The sequence below is a fragment of the Seriola aureovittata genome, chromosome 15 (assembly GCF_021018895.1).
Source record: "Seriola aureovittata isolate HTS-2021-v1 ecotype China chromosome 15, ASM2101889v1, whole genome shotgun sequence".
Classification (NCBI taxonomy): Eukaryota; Metazoa; Chordata; class Actinopteri; order Carangiformes; family Carangidae; genus Seriola; species Seriola aureovittata.
In genome coordinates this window covers 20,320,667-20,340,914 of record NC_079378.1, presented here as the reverse complement: position 1 = coordinate 20,340,914, position 20,248 = coordinate 20,320,667, and the positions used below count along the sequence as shown (strand labels likewise).

At 40.3% G+C, this 20,248-nt stretch overlaps 1 protein-coding gene across 3 annotated transcripts in view; it reads left to right on the top strand.

The window, feature by feature from the left end:
- LOC130182690 (protein turtle homolog B-like) overlaps positions 1-20,248 on the top strand; it is a 124,952-nt gene that overhangs the window by 34,923 nt on the left and 69,781 nt on the right. For all 3 annotated transcript variants that reach the window (XM_056397788.1, XM_056397787.1, XM_056397790.1), the window contains exon 3: positions 9,221-9,367. In XM_056397788.1, the coding sequence (XP_056253763.1) occupies positions 9,221-9,367 (147 nt within the window). The remainder of the gene's footprint in view (positions 1-9,220; positions 9,368-20,248) is intronic.

The window sequence follows — 20,248 nt, the reverse complement described above, 5'->3', positions numbered from 1 at the left end:
ATCTCAGTAATATGTGTCTGCAGGGCACTAATTTGAGCTACACATCATTTAGTGGTTATATTAGGCTGCCGCTTGGGTTCATTTATGGATTGTGATGTGAACATCAGAGCATTTTATGACAAATATACTGTAGCTATTTAATGCTATAATTAGTCTAATACTTGCAACAATAATGATAAAATTTTCCCAAATAAGATTTATGTCATTCCTGATATTGTCGTTCATATAATCACATTTTTGCACTTGTTTTTCTTCCACTTTGTTTTAGTAAAAGGATTTAGACATTACACCATCTTCATCAACACCTTCTTGACATTGCTTTCTTTGATCAGTGGCGTGCTTACCAGTGTAGAGTGTAATAAATATATTTTCTAACGAATGTAGACGGCTTTAATGAGATCACATTTCCTTTGGAGGCAGCAGCTCTTTCCAGTGCAGGTTATTTATGTGTTGTGTTCAGTGTGAAGTTTGCCGAGGAGGTGAGGGGGATTTTCCCCTCGCCTGCTTTTGATTCCCTCTTCTCTGATCATTGAATTTCAGAGCTAATCCCCCCCTTCTGGTGTGCATTTGATTCACAAGAGCTTTTATCATGCATTCATTCATGTCATAACAAATTAAATGTGAGTTCCCCCCAGTGTGAGGAGGAGTCAGTGCAACTAGCATCCACACACATGGATAATCTAAAGATTCAAACTACTTCACTCCTCTGAGCATTATATGATGAGAACAATTAAATGATCATGAGAAATTATGCTGTTTTGTATTAATCTTATTGACCCATATAGGCTTTAAGAGTTAATTAGTGATAGCCATCACACAAATAAACAGACAGACTTGCATGTATCCACTTCAAATTGAAAATAATGCACAATTCTTTGCTAATTAGCTACTAACACTAAAACATAATGAGGAAAACTATATCCATGCAGAGCAGCTGCTTTTCAATAAGAGAGTTCAAAACAAAAATAGATGCAACTTACAACTCAAAACAATAAACTTTACAAATAAACCACTGATGAGCTGTTGTGAAAAGGTTATTTATTCCTTAAAAGGGATTTAAAAGAAGATATAGAGTGAGCTGGTGTGTCGTCTAGATCTTGAAATAACGAGATGGTTCTGAGGATCTGAGGGAGTGACCGCGTCAGGGTTTAAGGTTTTGTTATTAGTTTGATAAGCAACAGGTAGCCACAGCAGGGATGGCAGAACTGGTGAAATGTGCTGTTTCTTCTCTTTGTTCCAGTTAAAAGATTTCCTGAGGAGATGTCTGTCTGAGAGTAGAAAGTTTACGAGACGTAATAATTGTTTTCAGGTAGAGAGATAACCTAATTCTAATCTTTGAAATGTTTGTAAGATGCAGAAAACAGGATTGAAGCAAAGATTCAGTGTGTTAGCTGAGACAAATATATTGTTTTTCATGATTTGACTGATTATAATTGGGATCCCTGTCTAAGGCTGTGAAACACATTGGGATCCAAAAGTCTGAGACCACTTTAGACAAGTTTATCTGATAGAGACAAATGAATATTTATAACGATTGTTTCTCCACAAAGGTTATTCTTTTCAAAATTCATTAGCAACACATGAGGGTCACATGAAATCCTGGCAGCCTGCTGAAAAGGAGAGTCCTCAAACACCTTGGGGAGTAAGTGTGATGGACGTTGGCTCTTCCCTTCTGTGAAACTGAGCTTTTAGTTTCCTGTGTGGTATCAGTGTGTCTGCAGAGGGTAGTCAGAGAGAGGCTAAGAGGTGAGCTCTCAGATCTGTTGTTGTTGTTAGATTGAGACAGCTGCTTTTCTTACAATGTCGACAAACAGCCATATCTTTGTTGATAATTGACGGCTTCGCACGCGCTTTGGTGTCGTGATATCTGATTAAAACCACCACAAAATTTTGTACCTTTTAATTTGTAGTTAGAAGATTTGAAGATATTACTCTGGCCATCACACAGCATCACCACAATGCTTTAAGATTGGCAACATCAAATACTCAGCAGAAAAGAGTTATTTTCAAGTTTGTTGTGTGAAAAAATGTTTTTAGGTTGATTTAGAATTTGGTGTTTTATGTTAACATCCACTTGCCCTTTAATCTGTTTTAGCTAATTATCTGCAAATTAAATTTCAACTTAAAATTATTTTTTGATGATTTGTAAATATCTATATGTGATATACTGTAATTAAATAGTTTGTACTAACAATATTAAACTGTGGTCACAAACAGGTTTACCTTAGTTAGAAAATTTTCTCCATTAGCATGGCACAAATTAATCTCCAGATCTGTTTGAAAGCCAGCTGATTGATCTGCTGCCGTCTGTATCAGATACAGGAGGAGGTTTCTTTTCTTCACACTGCTTATCCCACCTGCCTCCTGCAGCAGGAAGAAAAATAGTCTGACAGACTAGAAGATGGTTGCAAAAATACAGAAACCCTGTATAATCTTTCTCCATCCTCACACACTCCTGCCTTGACTGAGCACAAATACCTGACAGGAAAGACTTCTGAATTTAAGACTAAACCACAATAAAAAGACCAGTAGAATATGAATGTAATCCAAAGTCCCTGTAGAAGACAACAGTTACATTGTGAAGTATTCAAGTCCTGTCATGAGCCAGAGTCTGTGTGGTAGACATGGAAACAGAGAGTTGTTGTTTGCTTGTATGTCAGTCATTTTAATCACTCAATCTTTACACTCAGCTCCAGCAATTTGTTCTCATACCTCTGAGTTGGACTCCTATAGGACTGGGGTTCATTTTATCTGATCAGAATTCTTTTTGAGTCCCTTATAGAATCTCATTAGGTTCTGTTTTCAGCATTTGAGTGTAACAAAAGCTATACAAAACAAAAAATTATAAATTCAATTTAAATGTGTGTAATCACCTTTTATTAGCTGCCAAGCCAGAGACACACCTTATTTTCCCCACTTGCTCCAAATTAGAGGTCTCTATGCAAAACTATTTAAGTTTAGTTTAAAATATGGAACTGGGAGATTGTCCTGACGAGATGCAGATTGATGATTTCAAGACTGTCCATTCTGTTTGTCTTGTTGAATGATCGAAACACACAGTCCACTCACATTCATAGAGTGATGTTTCTTTTCCAAAGTGCAGATAGAAGCTATCTCTGAACATATTACCAAGTTTCATTTTAGCCATGATGGATTAGCCACAAATAGTGACAGCTGATATAATCTGATAAACAAGAGTCTACAGCCTCTGTGAAGTGGACTTTGAGCTGAATTCTATGACAATGATTGGAGTTGGCCTATAAACATGCTGTTAGAACACAGTTCATGTTGTTGTGTTAGAGATTTCATTTTAAATGGATACAATTTGACCACCAGTAGGCCTATACACTCAGCAACCCATAAAGGCAAAGTGAAAATATGTTTTTCAAATTGTTTTAATCATCCTTGAGATGTGTCTAGAACTTGACTGGAGCCCACCTGTGGCAAATTGAATTGATTGGACACAGTTTTGTATATAAGGTCCCAGAATTCACAATGTCAGGACTGCAGCGTTAACACCAGAATTTAGAATTTGCTCTCGTTGATAAGGGGGCACCAGTCCTCAGGGAGGACAACAATGAAATACTTCATTGATTAATTTGATCAATCTCATATCAGAAGCCATGACTTCCCAATTCAAAAGATCTCCAGTCTCTACGTCAAAAGAATACAACAGGACAACGACTGAGCGTAAATAAAGAAGTTTTTTAACTAGACTACTATTTACAGAGTAAATGAAATGTCAAATAAGATATAATAATGAGCTGTGTGATGAGTTAGCAATGGTGGGAGAGAATATGTTATGACTAGTTACACTATGGCTATATAACTAATGATCACTACGTCTGTGAATGAGATTTGATGATTTAATAGTTATATATCAACCCCATCGCAAGCGAAATGTAAAGACCGGCCAACTGTAAGTTTCGCTGTAGCTGGAGACCTGTGGCTAGAACCCAGGTGGCTGTGGTTGCCGTGGGAAACCTGGAGACGCGGGATCTTGGTGTCCCGTTATCACAGTGACAGATTCCGCTGGTGTCTCAGCAGTTCAGCTCTGGTGGATTTTCCCAGTAGACTAGACTTCTCATAGGATTCTCTGCAGGCGGTCATGGGCAGGTCACGTTATCTGCCGGCGTCTCTTGCAATATAAAACTCAATTTTTGCTCCTTAGAGGAGACTGTCATTGGCCAGGTTACTCTAAACTGTCTAAGGTTGAGGCTCTGAGGCACTTCTGTTGTTTTGGTTGACTTGGTTTAGACTTGGCTTAAAAATAAAAGGCCATGTGTGTAGACAAAAGGAATGCTACTTTGAGCATGTGGCAAAGAAAAAACAAAGAACGTGGGCAAAACAATTAAGTGCAAAATGGCAAAAAGCACTGGCTAAGAACGGTTGCTCAGAGCCAATGACTAAGAGCTGTTGCTAAGAGTAACGTGTGAAAGGATCACAACTGTTTTATCCCCTGGGCGCTGGCGCATGTTTCAGGAGCGTCACCCGTCTTCTCTTTTGTTTCAACTTGGAGAAGAGAAGAATTTTCCCTGGAACTTTTGAATTATTTAATTCTGTAGTTTACCTGTAAAACTCGCACGTCTGTCTCCACCGTGACCATAAAACTTTAAATGAAACAACATATAAACCTTATGGCACTAATAATGACAGCAAGGAACAATACAAATGTGGATTTCATATGACATCCTTCAAAACCAGAAATGAATCATAATACAAGTGGTTAACTGATCAAACAACATAATAAACACTTCCTAAAGCTAATAGTCTATAAATGTGAATTACACAGCAGTTATTTGACTATAATAGTAATAATAAAGACATTCTGGATGTCATGTAATGTGTGTTACCTTGTGTGAAGGATGCTGACAGTATGGTCACAAGAAAGATATATTCTCTTGAAACCTATATGTTACATTTCAGCCATTCTTGAGGATAAAAATCTGGGATTGACGTATTACATAGAACATCACATGAGTTACAGAACAGTTGGATATTTATTTTTCTCAGATATGTGTCTTTGAGTCTGTTCTGCTGGCCACTGCTCAGGATTGGAAGGTGGGTTGTAGTTTATGACTCTTATCTAAAGCGGGACAGAGGGAAAGGGGGAAAGACTAGTTTGTGTGTGTGTGTGTGTGTGTGTGTGTGTGTGTATTCATGCATGGCACAGAGAGTTTAGGAATCACACCTAATACCTACAAACTGGGGATTTTGCTCATGCTCTCCAGTTTGCCTGGTTTCCATTCATTGATCCTCTGGAGCTGACCCTTTGAACCATGGTCTGGCGCACCTCTCTGAAAAGCTAACAGCTTGTCTGTTTGTGAGAGAGAAGGGTCTTTTGTCTCTGTTTAACTATCAATTTGATAGTTTGATGGTGGGAAGAGTAACAGTGTCAATTTCTGGTTCATAACTGTGCATGTCTTTACAATGAACTTCTTGAATGGCTTGTGACTGATGCCAGGCCAGGTATGTTCACTTACAGGACAAAAACCAAGCCATGAAGTCCAAGGAACTCTCTATAGACCTCTGTAATAAAACTGAGGTGAGGCGTAGATCAGGGCAAAGGTATAAAACGGTTTATAAATCTCTGAGGGTTCCCAGGAGAACAGTGGCCTCAATAACAGTGAAACTGAAGAAGTTTGGAACCAGTACTCTTCCTAACCCTAACCCTAACTCTAGTGTCTGGTCAAACTGAGGAACCGGGCAAGAAGGGCCTTGGTCAGGGAGGTTCACAAGAACCCAATGGTCACTCTAAAAGAGCTCCAGAGGTCCTCTCCAGTGATGGGAGAACGGCCTGTAGGACGACCATCCCAGCAACACTCCATCAATCAGGCCTTTATGTTAGAGCGGGTGGACGGAAGCCTCTTTGAGTAAAAGGCATATGACAGCCCTTTGTGAAAACTGAAATATCCTGTAGTTCTAAAGCCAGATGCAGGCTGACGCCAACCGCCCTCTGTGCTTTAGTGTGACCATGACATTACATCATGGACTAAGGTCACAGGTCTTGGTCAGAGCTGCGGAGATACATAGAGGCTTACATTGTGCCCTCTATAGCTGTTGAAGGATAATGAGTCGAGCCAAGCACTGAGGCAGTGTTTCCTACATATCTGTCTGCCGTTGATCTCAAACGAGCCGTTGTCTTATTTTTTTATAGAGCGGAGGAGGAGGGAGAAAACATCTGTGAGAGTAAGAGCGGCAGACCAAATATAAACCATTTCCATGAGAAAGTGTAGAGAGGAAGAGATGAACATTCTTTGATAGCCAGGCAGGAAGAATGCAATAGAAAATGAAGATGAAGCTGGAACAGAGGGGGAAAAAAATTAAAGAAACAGAAGGAAGTCCCCAGATTACATTGTTGAATCTTCCCAATCATCATGGAAAATCTCTGAGCTGGTCCGGAAGGATGGTGACATTTGAAAACGACTTACCCCCACATACATCTTCTGAAGCTAATAAATCGGCTTTGTCCTTCTTCTGTCAAAGTTATGCAGGATATTTTGGGCACACATTTAAATTAGCTTGCCTTGTTAAAAACCTCTTATAAAGCCAATACAGTCCAATAGTCCTACTTAAAAAGGACAAGTAAATATATAACATTGACAGGAGGGCCTGTGCAGCCCAAAGTATATCATTGCCTTTGATGAGCGCTGTTGCAGTGGTAGCAAGTCAAGAGGCAGAAGCAGTGGCCACTGATGTGATGAGGAGTGGAGCTCAGAGTCAGACCGCCACACCAAGACACACAGCGACTGAACAGAACAAGGTGGGATGAACAGCTGGATTATAACTACTGCCATGAACAGAAGTCCTGCTGAGTGTTGCCTTTGCTGCCTCAGGGATACTCTCTTCACTTAGAACAGCCTGGACAGTTAGAAACTATATAATCCCACTGTGAACTGAACAAGCTTTTAAATAAGAATTTGGATTACTTTATGGATTCTATCACTTCCAATATCGCAGACCCGTCAATGAAATATTCTTAATTGATGTTTATGCCTCCACGCCGGCGCCGGCCAGGGACTTATGTTTTCAGCATCATGTTTCTGGGTTGTCTGTCATAAATAACATAAATTTGGCATCAGTGCAGCTTTTTATACATAGTAATTGATACAGTTAGTTTACTATTTACTTGTATTCAGTTTTCTTCTGCTTTCATTGGTTATTTACATTAGCTGTGAGTAACATGGATAGAAACAGAAAACACTAAAGTAGAAACTGAATAGAAACATGTTTTTGTTGTTGGTTTGTTTTCCTGATGGAATTGGCTGACTGTGTCGGGTCTGTTTCATACTTTGTGAGCAATATGTGGAGCAAGGCAGAGGACAGTGTGAGGGACATGCTTTTCATAGAAAAATGTGTGGTTAAAAAAATGTTACCGCATGCTAAGTTAGTTGTAACGTCACAGATTCAATAGCTGTGAGACTTGACCCAGTTGTGAGACCTGTGAGACCACTTCAGACCTGATTCACTACCCACAAAGTTGCCAATTGATTTTCCGAAGGCCAGTTCCAGATTTAAGGATTAGATAGATAGATAGATAGATAGATAAATAGATAGAGAGATAGAGAGATAGACGAGTCTCCTTGAGTCGCACAGCCAAAGTCCAGACTTAAACCTCAAAAAACGACTTTTTTATTTTCTAAACTGTCCAATCAATTCAATTTGCCACAGCTGGACTCCAACTCATTTCTAGACACATCTCAGGGATAATTAAAGCAAAAAGGATGTATCTGACCACAGTTTGGATCCACAGCAAAAGGTCTGAATACTTCTGTTAATGAGAGATTTCAGTTTTTGATTTTAAATGAATTTGCAAAAAATGTCTTGCGGTAAATGCAAAGGGTGCATATGAAAAGCAAGAAGCACTATGCTTTCATAATTAAAGTGAAGGTCAGAATGGAAGTCTGTGTTTATACGGACACACTAAATGCATGATTTCTTGTTCTTTAACTTTAATGCTTGAATGCATCAAACCCAAGGAGGACATTTGGTGGATGGTCAGGACAGAGTGTTTACTCTGAGGCGAGGAGAAATGGAAGTGGAATCATTGTTGTAGGAACAAGTGGACAGTGAGGGATCCACAGATACTGTATACAGTAATAAAGACACAGTTCACACTCACACTTCACATGGAGTCTCCCTCACAGATCCTTCCAGTCTGCCAAGAGAAAAGAGGAGACAGACATGCTTGGAAGCTGGACAAATATAATCTGATATATAAATAGAGTAATCAGGACACCCACTTACACATACACACACACACACACACACACACACACACACACACACACACACACACACACACTAACACTCACAGAGGCTTGGGATCAAACCATACTCTGACTGTCTACCTTCACTCACTGAAACATCCACCAGTACAGCTTATATTTACCTGGTGTGTCATGCAAAAGACGGGATTCAGAAAGGCAAACAAAAAATGAGTCATGAATACCCACAAAGTGGATAGAATAGGAGAGAGTGAGGGGATTAATGAGGGATAGCCAAGCTTTGATAATGCTGAGCCCGCCCGTGCTCCCTGAAAGCACTTTGTTTAGCCCTTATTGCCAGTTGCCATCTGTTATGATCTAGTTGCCAGATTTGCCCGGAGCAACATCATCAATCCCCCTCTTTCAGCTTTTGATCTGTAAAAGCAAAATGCAGCTATTCCTGACTCCAGTCAAAAGCCGATATATGTCATGACGGACTGTGACTCCCATGTAACCCTGAGGGTCCTCTGTTGTCATATTGTCATGTTGGCCACTTCCCACTCCTCATAGGATGTAACGACCTGTCCTTGCCTCAGTGCATCTCCAAAATAGACACAGAGACGAGGACATCTCTGCCGCACTGAGGCTTAAGTGACAGATTTCACTGTGCATATACAACTTCAATTGGTATCCTACTTTTATGTTGTGCTGCACATAGACAGTGCTGCAGTGCCTCTGCTCAGAAACATGTCTTATGTACTGTGATGTCACCCTACACTACCACAGCACAGTGTACTCTGTGATCCCTGCATATTCACTGTGCATCACAACTGTTCAAAGGTTGATTCTCTCTTTAACATTCATCCGGTGTTTCTCTTGTCTCTTCTCTTTGTTCATTTGCCTCTCACCTGTCTCTTCCTTCCCTTTATTTCCTTCATTAAATTCAATCCACCTGTTCCTCTCACCTCTGTGTCCCCTCCTGCTGACAACGCACCTCCGTCACTCTCGGCAAGGCCGGGCCAGTCTGCACGGCAAGTCCTCCCTGCGGATAGAGAACGTGCGCTCAGACGACCAGGGCTGGTACGAGTGTAAGGTGCTGATGCTGGAACAGCAGTATGACACCTTCCACAATGGCAGCTGGGTGCATCTAACCGTCAATGGTAAGAACCATCAGCATATATTATTCAAACTGTTCAATAGAAACACCAGACTTGATACAGATGTGTGTATGGTACAGATGTGGACCGCTCTTTTATTTGTACAACTTATTCAGTATCAAGCGTCTGTAATGATGCACTTGATGTCGATGGGAATGCTATGCAATATTTTTCTACAGGCGTGAGGATGGTTATAATAATGATTATTAGTGTAACTACTGTAGCAGCTTTGGCTACTGAAGATTTTTTAAGGGCTCTGTTAACCTTGAGATGTGCAGACATTCAGTGCAAACACAAACACTTGCATGCACACACACACACACACACACAAACACACACACACACACACACACACACACACATACACAATATTACAGACAACTGGGACTTTAAAGGTCAGGCTTTCTCAATACCATTTCTTATGCACAAGAACATAAAATCAGATTAACAGTGTGTGATTCTGCAGGACTTTCGGATCATATGGCTGATGAAGGTTCCACTCAGACTATCACAGAGTTTTAATTGAGTAAATTCAATTATAGACACTGTTATCAACGGGAATTAAATTAATTCTTAATTGGCCAGAAAGACTGTAAGGCTGGCACGTACAACTTAACAAACAATTGTTTGTAGCTAATTATTATAGCAAAGAAAAACATGTTGGGACAGCAGTGAACACTCACATATTAATACACAGATTAAAAATGTAATAGTAGTAATGATAGACATGAGTTAGCTTATCTGAATGTATATATACTTCTTTATTTTAACTACATGTTAAGCAGATTGGAGCAATCAAGGGCCATAAATGCAGAATTTGGAGAGATGAGGGCGCCCTCAAAGACCCATGGGTCCTAGTGCAGCGGCACTGGCTGTTTTTTCTCCACTCATTAGTAGTATTGTGACACTGCATTAACAGTTTTGGCTGTGACCAACAACTACTGTCAATACTGGTTAATCTGTTGATTATTTGTTCAATATCCTAATGAACTGTTCTGCTATAAGGGGGGGGCGCCTGTAGCTTACAGGTTAAGTAGCTGACCATGACTCACCGGGCTGCTGGTTCGACTCCTTTGTTGCATCTCTTTTTCTTGATATCTCTCTACTGCCAATAACAAAGGAAAAGCCTTGAGCAAGGCCTTTAAACCCAACTGCTGTGGTAGAGCTTATCAGAAGCCAGAAGGTCAGACTGTGGTTGTATTGGGCAGCCTCCAGGTGTAAATGTGTGCAACTGTGTGAATGCGATCACACAGTAAAAGAGAGCTTGCCTCTCAGTGAAACTACCCTGAATAAATAAATGTAAAAAAAAAAAAAAAAAGGAGAGAAAAGAAAAGCAGCAATTTCTCACCTTTTAGAATATAAAGCTAAATTCTCTAAATTCAAATTTTTTTTTAGAGTAACTTTTTCTAAGGGATGATCTGGGCACATTTACAGTCCCCATAGTAAGAACTCTTTGAAGAAATCTTTGGACAAAGGACAGAGTTGTCTCTGAGGAAAACACAGTAGCCTCTACATGCTATGTGTCTCTGGAGAAGAGAACCAGACAAACCACCTGAGTGTAAAATAAGTATCTTACTGCGGACGTATACTCTCCCAGGACTCAGAATCAGATATTCTCACCTTCTCTTGTCACAGTTGCTCAAGCATTTATCAACTCACCTAATCAGACTGTATATGATGATGCATGTTGCTGTGGTAACAGACACACCACAGACCCCACCTCCTCCTTGTGGTCATGGCACATTAGCTCAGTTTTATCAGCGTTGCTCTTGTTCTGTTTGACTTTGCCTCAATGCTTCTCTCTCTTAGAGGCATCAGACTGCCTCTTTTCTGTCTCTGTCTTCATGTCCATCAGTCCTCCACTAGCCTTTATTGCTACGCTGCCATGTTAGACATGAACCGCAGTACAGAACTACCAGTTGTAGTAGTCAGACAGTGGTGTCGTACAGTACTCAGTTGACTGAGTTGCTAGTTGAGGTGAACTGTCGCAGTGATCTGCCAAAATAAGAGAGACTAGAGTTTGTTGTGTTTTTTGTTTTGAATAGTGAAGCGCTTTAGATTTAGATTGACTTCATTGTCCACCTCAGTGAAAATTTGTCTTCAGCCTCTCCCAAAGAATGTTCAATAAAAATACATACAATCCACACAACCAAACATAGCATCCAAAACATACATGTACAACATACAGTAGTGCGAATGAAAAGGTAGGTTGAATAAATAGATACCAGAGAGCCAATCCTGTGAAATAACAACATGAGTAACAAGTGTTCCCAAGTGCAGTCATTATGTGTTCAATGCCTGTATGGCATAGGGAATAAAAGACTTCTTATATATGTTGGCCCTTGGGGCCCTGAATCGACGGCCAGATGGAAGAAATTCAAACAAAGAGCAAGAGAAGCTCAGGGTCAGCAGGCAAGCCGCGTGCCCTCCATAATCTTACGGTCTTGTGGAATCAAATCACAAACTACTGAGAACAGTAGTTTCAAAACTGGACTTGATACATGCAGATACATTAAGTCCAGTTTTGAAACATGATCCCACCACAAAGTTTCTTTACATCTTAATCACCCTGTCCTCCCTTCTGCTTTTGTTGAATAGGGAATATGTTTAAAGGGGCTATTCTAAGTATTATAAGTTTTCGCCGCTGCTGAACGTTGTCTTTGCAGGGAGCGGGTGGTGGTGGCCATCTTCTCTATATCACGAGAGGTAATAATACGCCCTCTGAGCAAAGCTACAGTCTCCAGGGCAGATTGACAGTGAGTCACTATCAAACAGTGACGTGACAGGCCGGGGCTATCTGGCTAGCATGCTAACTTCAGTAGAAGAAAAGATGTAATGGAGACAAGAGTTAACATTGGTGTTGCTTTCCACCTCTGGAGACAGCTCATGGTGAGTAATGCAAGAAAGGTTGATGCGGAACATTTCTTTTAGACTGGTAAGTAAACAGCTGTTAATGCTAACTAGTTAGCTATGTAGCAATGAATTTGTGGGTTTTTAGTGGTTCATTTTTTTTACTCAGATAATAAAGACGACGCAAGATGTCCTTGGGTGGAGGTCAATATGAGATAAACTCTTAGCAATAAAAGTGAAAGCTAGCTATGTTTAAAAATAGCCTTTAAGATGGAATGTGTTGTGGATGGGTGGCGACCACTCAGCAGTCAGGCTCTTTGAGAAGGTAGAAGTTCACATTGAGGACAAGAAGTGGCAAGGGAACGCCCGCTTCACAGATCACCTGATTCACTGACAGCAAAGGTGAGGCTGCTGAGAGCCCACTGAAGCTTGCTCGCTGAAATAAAGGCGAAAGGAGTCTTTCCTCATCCTTTGGTGGAGGGATATACAGTGGTGAAGTGGTGGCAGGGGTCACGTGACCAGGGCTCTGGGGAGTCCCTGCTACTTTACCGGTTGCTGATGTCATCCACATTCAGCTCCCACCTCTGCTTGTCTTGCAGGAAGAGGGAGTCCATGTTGGATGCCCAGACTTTGATGGCAGCAGTGGTGTGTTCTGCACTTTGGCAGATGTGCTGTTAGTAGTTGGATGTGTGTCTCTCAGAGCTGTCATGCTGGAGCAACATGTGCATGTATGTACAGAAAAACATGATTCATCAGTGTCTGTAGAGGTCATCTAGGATTTACTCGTAGGCCTTTGTAACTTTCATCGTAAAAAAATTGAGTAGCGTGTATTCTTTACTTTATCTTTCATTGAAGTCCAAGATTTTACTTTCAGCCTTTTGATGAATACGAGCTCAGCTTCTCTGTGGTGGACTCATCTTGTACATGCAGATTTTCTGATCATAGAAATCAGAGGATTAGCGCTCAAGCCTTCAAGGCCAAACTCCCTCAGGCAGAGAAGCCAGTGTGAAATAGAGCTGAAAGAAACTATATAAAAAAAGGTTAAATGTGATCTACGAGGTATCATCTACTGAATCCATCCAAGCTACACATCCAAGTTTCTGTCAGTATGGTGAATAATACAGTACTGGCAGGATGTAGTTTAGATATTACTCACAGTGAACATGTAACATGTGCATCCTTCACCTGGGCATTAGCATTGAATTCTTAACTAGGTGTTTCAGCACCATATTTCAAAGTGTGTCTGATACTTTCAGAAATTGCAGTCACAGAATCTTTTAGTTTCAGGGCCCTGCTACATACCCATGCTGCATGGAGCTTCAGCAGTGCAGTCCTCTATTTATAGCCCCCCCATTTGCAATCCACCTCTCCCTATCCTTGTCAAACATCAGCGGTTGTCAGTGATTACTCTGTGCACTTTAGCTGTCAGCCTTGTTGGCACTGAAGGAGTAAGTGATGCATATAGATTCTGCGTGAGATGCATATAGACCGTGGGTGAGAATGAGCTGTATCGTGCTCATGCTTTTCCTCCACAAATTGTCACCTCTGTTTCGTTCCTGTGAACTTACATCGCCCTCAGACTCCTTCCAGGCAGAGTGTGACTGGAGAACAGGAGGAGCAGGAAAACAGGAAGTGTTTGTTGGAGTGATGTAATTATTGTGCAAGCAAATTGTTTGAATAATTGTTAGATTTTAGGAAAGAAACAAAAGACAAAGTACTGCGTAGTAAAGTTAATAAAATGGGTATACATGTATGGATAGATGGAAGTATGAAGAGGATTCACACAGTCCAGTGGGAAGTACCCCAGTTTCTAGCTTCTTAGGACAACACTGTCCACTTATTTTTTTTTTTGTTCCTAAGATAATTTAGACCACCACTGTTACCCTGTTTTCCATCACAGTTCAGGCCCCAGTCCAGCATGAGGTGATGCCAAAGAAGCAAGGTTCATATCTCCTAGGGTTAGTCTTCAGCTGCTCCCCCCAAAATAGCCTCAACACACCCTCCCGCCTGCCATCCCTGCAGCAGAACTCTGCAGTGCCTGCATGCTGCACAACAGCACCAGTCTCTCTTTCTCCTCCTCTCCTGGTGTCTTTCTTTCCCGCTTTTACCTCTGCCGCCTCTCTGTGCCTCCCTGCCTCTTCCCTCATCTTTTTCTCCCTCTATAATGAGCTTACACACACACACACGCACACACACACGTTACCTCAGCACAGGTTGAGGTCTTTGAGGGAAACGGGGTAAAAATGTCACTGTGCCCCCTCCTCATCATGGTCTAAAAACAGATTTACACATGACCACTAGCCACTGCTTATCCCACACAGGATTAACAAACCACTGTCTCCAAACCTCCAAGACAAATTGCTGCTTTAAAAAATATCATCCTCTTAAAATCTAAAACGCTTATACACCTATTTCCCCAACAGTTTTACCTGTGGTATTATTTTGGACTTTGAGAGTGTGAGGACTCCACTTAGACAAAGATATTACAGAATAATAATAACTGCCCCCCCTTCATTTTGGTGAATTGTAGATGCCATTTTTGCCACACCTGCAGCTGTTGAGTATTTGTGTGGCCAGATGTGATGCTGTGCCTCTTTATATTACTGCTGTGTTATTTAAATAAGACTGAAATATGAACAGCTCTTACCATCAATGTGTCACATTAATGTATTGCTTTCTCTACATTTGTACTAGTTTAGGTTTTGCACAAAGATCAACAGCTCGTCAAATGTTATTGCCATGAATGGTTATCATAATAAGTCTGTAGTTGTAAATGTTAATAAACAGTTTATAAATTAATTGTGGTCCAGATGTCCTGCAGCTCCTCTCAAGTCCACTGGCGAGGTCTGAATTACAGTGTTAGCTTGAAAGACAAGCAACAATGTTCCATAACCTGGCCACCCAAATTTTTTTTCTCAATAAATGGGTTTTAACTGCTCTATAAAGCATCAGTAAATGGTTCACCAGATTAGCCAATAATAAGACGTTATTTACAGTTTATAAACCGTTTATAAATTTCTCTATGTTTGAAAATTGCTGGAAACCTTTGGGATAATGCAAGTACACAACTCAAAAATACATAGGTGTAGTCATTTTTAGACATTTTAATGTGGAAAAGTTACAGATTATAACTTTAAGAACACTGAGGCATTGCCTATAGTAAAGACTACAGTAAGAAGCTCTGCTTATCTCTCACTTTAGGTTCACTCTTATGTTTCTGTTTGTACTTTCAGATTGCAGCCTTACTGTTTACTGATCGCAAACCCAGCTTTTGGGAGGCTTTTATTGTGAAGCAGCTGTAGGAAATGCATTTCAGGGAGGACTAGAACAAACAGAAACAGCCACATTGAGCTGTTAGAGGAAAAACTGTGAGCGACAGACTCTGCTGTGGTTTGTGCAAACCAACACACCTCCACTGTGTCTTTTACCTGCCGCACAGTGATGTGGAAGAAAACTGGCACCATGTCAGCACAGCTGGAACGGCCGTGGTTGCTCACGGCACAGCTGAGCCCAAACATTCCCAACCCTATCAAATAATGGCCAAAGGGAATACAGACAGTCTAGTTCTGGTTTACTGAGCAATAACAATAACAAGCTTGTAGGGTAGAGAAAGCTTAGACAGTCAAGGCTATTTTCACAGTAGATAAATAGTTATTCATTTGACATCCTACTGAGAAAATGCCTAATGTTGTGATTGCTTTAACAGCAACAGAATTGTCTTTGATTGACATTTAAGTCTATGAAGATTCAACCAAAACTACTGCTCCTTCAGTGTCTAACCCAGGAGACCCAGGTCATTAGAAATGCTCAGTATATGATTAAACACAGACATAAATTATCTATCAAAAGCGTGAGCAGCTCAGCAGCTCCACATGTGTCTTCTGTGTAGCTGTTCAGCTACAGGATTGAGTTGTAGGTCACCCGCTTTTTGGAAGTCTTCAGAGCCCAACACACACTGACTGTGGTTACACTCTTAAAACACATAAGGACTAAGCACGTGGGCGTTCTCTTCAACTTGGTGGTTATGCTGCTCACTTCCCTGTTTTTATGGTAGCTACGTTTTCTCTTCTGAGCAAGTTAAATTTTAGTGCGTCTTTAGGATGACACGTGCTGATTCCCATACAGAAATGTAACATATGACATATATGTCCCTATATCAAGAGTGATGTTGCCATATACTGTATATTAACTATAAGGGGATACGTTATTATGACAGATGTACATCCTCTGGATATATGAAGAAATACCCATAGTAAAATTTATAAATATATTAAAACTATCTATCTATCTATCTATCTATCTATCTATCTATCTATCTATCTATCTATCTATCTATCTATCTATCTATCTATCTATCTATCTATCTATCTATCTATCTTTCTTTTAAGCATACATACATACATATTTTTATGCACTAGACATATACATCAATATATGAAATTGTTCATATTTTGAATAGGTTTAATATATAATTTTAAGATATAATTACATGTAAGATTTTTTCTTCATATTTACATATTTTTAATACATTTAACATATGTGCATATATTACATTTGGATATGGGTTTCATGTGTGGTAAAAATCTCAGAAAGATGCTGAGATCCTGAAAATTAGCAGTCAGCCATTTTTTCTTGGTGGACCACTTTACTTTAAATTTGTGATTATTTTTCCCAGTGGTTTGGTTTATAGTGGCTGGTGGCTATTGAGGATTTAAGGATACTACTTTTTTCTTCAATAGTCAGATTTTCAAGTTTGTGCTGTAGAGTATAATCCACTTTGCTCATAGCCACTGCCAACTATGAGCAGGTGACAACGACTTTACTTGGCAAAACGCCAATCAAACTGTAGTGAGGCAACAGGCAGCCAGAACCACCTGATATCAAACTTTCATTGCCAAAGACTCTTGGCGCTTTGACTTTGTGAGCATGGGGCTGTCCCCAAATGGCACAATTAAGAACTCAATTTTAAAACTATTGATGTATAAATACACTAATCAGCCATAACATTATGACCAGCTGCATAATATTGTGTAGGTCCCCCTTTTGCCTCCAAAACAGCTGTTCTGACACCTTTCTATCAGAACCAGCATGAACTTTTTCAGCAATTTGTGCTACAGTAGCTCTTCTATCCTTCGCTCCCCACGCACATCAATGAGCCTTGGGCGCCCATGACTCTGTCGCCGGTTCACTGGTTGTTCTTCCTTAGACCATTTTTGGTAGGTACTAGGAACATCCAACAAGACCTGCAGTTTTGGAGATGCTCTGTCATCTAGCCATCACAATTCTGCCCTTGTCAAAGTCGCTCAGATCCTTACGCCTGCCCATTTTGCTTCCAACACATCAACTTCGAGGACTAAATGTTCACTTGCTGCCTAATTACCCCCCCCCCCCCCCCCCCCCCCCCCCCACTGACAGGTGCCATTGTAACGAGATAATCAATGTTATTCACTTCACCTGTCAGTGCTCATAATGTTATGGCTGATCGCTGTATATGAAGCCACACTTTTCAATACAATACCATTGCCTCTAAAGATGTGGATATGTTTATGGGAGGGTTGGGGGCAGCAGCACTGTCAACCAACAGGAGTCATAGCTCATGAATAAAGCTTTTGTTATGTCGGTGAGTTCAACAACATAGTCTTTTTACCAAAGTCTCCTTTGGTAAAAAAAAAAAAAAAAAAAAGGTCACTTTTTAAAAATTTAATTAATCAATAACATAGCTTGTGAGTAGAATGCTTTGTAGAGGCTAGCTATAAGTTATTGGGAGTTTAGTGTCCTTGAAAGCATCACCGAGTAGAGTTATAAAAAGTAGTACCTGCTCACAGCTGCTGTTCACTCAACAGTAATGTAACTTTGGCAAAAGGTGAAGGTGAGCAAGTTTCATGACTCTGCAAACCAATTATCATGGTGCACCGAATTGTTTTTCCTCAAAAAGTCAAGTGTTTGCAGTTTATAGTTAAAGGATTAAATATGAAAAAGGTATCATGATTGAAACTATATTATAACATTACAATAACAATAATCCCAGATGATATCTGCTGTATTCTGTTATGTTAATATACATTATTATATATAAATATATCTCCGTTCTACTGTCTAATTGCGTTTTCAATCAAAGATATTGAAAAATAAAAAAAGTGAATACATAAATGATAAATGTAGGTGTAAGTGTCTGTAAGAAGCTGCGCGGTTGGAAGACTTTGATTGTTCCAGTCTCTGTGGCGTGCCGCATAGAATTAGCACTATGGCCTGGCTTATAGCTGCAGATGGAACGACATGTTAGCAATTGAGAGGCTACAGGATTACACATGTAAGCAGATCAGCTTCAGTCCTAAAGTGATTAGATTGAGAATATCAAAACAGGAATTATGACCGAACAAAAATCTGTATTGAACCGCTGACATTATTGCCGTTTGTCTGTGTGTGTGTGTGTGTGTGTGTGTGTGTGTGTGTGTGTGTGTGTGTGTGTGTGTGTGTGTGTGTGTGTGTGTGTGTGTGTGTGCGTGCGCTTGTGTGTGTGGATAGAACAGAGATAGTTCGGGTTAAATGGGGGCAGGGAAGTCAGAGAACACAGCTTAAGCGTGTTTTGGTAGGAAGACTTGCCAATTGTCTTGTATGATCATCCCTTCCCATAATCTAGACAGCCTCTGAGCTAAAGAGGATTTAGAAAAATGGTTTTACAAAACGCAACATGTCCGGCGCATCTCTCCCCATCTTCACACCCGATTCAAGTGTAAAAGCCCTGAAAAGAAAGGTGAACAATGTTTTTTTTTTTTTTTCGTTCAAATGGATCAGTGATGAGATATTAAGGCATATTAAAGTGATAGTTCGGGTTATTTGATGTGGGGTTGTGTGAGGTAGTTACACATAGTCAGTGTATTACCTGCAGTAGAGAGTTTAGAGGAACAGTGATGTTCTGCTGTGGACGGGGTCATCCACAAAAAGGTGTTTTAGCCACTTTTAAAAAATACTCCCAAAAAAAAAGCTAATACTGGTTCAAGTGTTGATTTATTTTGAATATTTTCACCACTTTATCTTGCCTTCAAATAGCCCTTTCCTTTGGAACTACATTTTTTCAACCATTGAACTACCATAGTCCTACGCTCTGTCTGATGCAAACAGATGATTTGATAATATGGTACTTCTACAATTCGCAAACTGTAGCTCCAAAGAAAGGGTTGTTTGATGGCAACATAAAGCAGTGAAAATATTCAAAGTAAAACGTACACTCCAACTGATATTGTTATTTTCTGTGGGCATTTGTTTAAAGTGGCTAAAACACACAGCTCATCACTCAGGTTCTGTGTCTCAGCCAGTTCTCCCGGCCGCTTCTTTGAACTGGGATCACGCTGATTTGAATCTACTGCAGGTAAAACGCTGACTATAGATAAGTACCTCACACAACCTCATGTCAAATAACCTCAACTATCACTTTAATTTATCAACCTTTATCATACGCATTTAATTCGATGTCTGATCATAAATGGAGACACTTGGAGAAGCACAAACAGCATAAACACAACTTTGAGTCTTCGAAAAGGACAAGAACAACTTCCCCTGCTTATTAAAACCACTCTCTAGCCGTAGAAAATGTCAAACCTGTCTCTCCTCCTGTGAGAAAGGGACAGGTGGGCCTCTGCAAAGGTGTTTAAGATTGCAAACAGGCTTTCACTAACTTCTCTTAAGTGTCTGTTGTGCATATAAATGCATAGGCATGTTCTGTTGCTGCATATGCACTTACAGCACCAGCAGCAGCTCATCTTCCTGTTGTGACAAGCACACTCACTTTCTGTACTGTTACACATCTAAAATCATGAGACATGTTCAACCGAGCAGAGAGCGAAGGCGAAGCCACTGAAGGTTTACACACACACACACACACACACACACACACACACATGCAGTATTGAGTAGTCTCTTGGTGACTTGTTTGATCGGCCGGTCTCCTGCTGTTATGTACACATGGCCAGCCGGTCCCTCAAAGGAGTCAGAAGTTTTTATTCTACTGGGGAAGAAAATACCTTTAAAGATTTA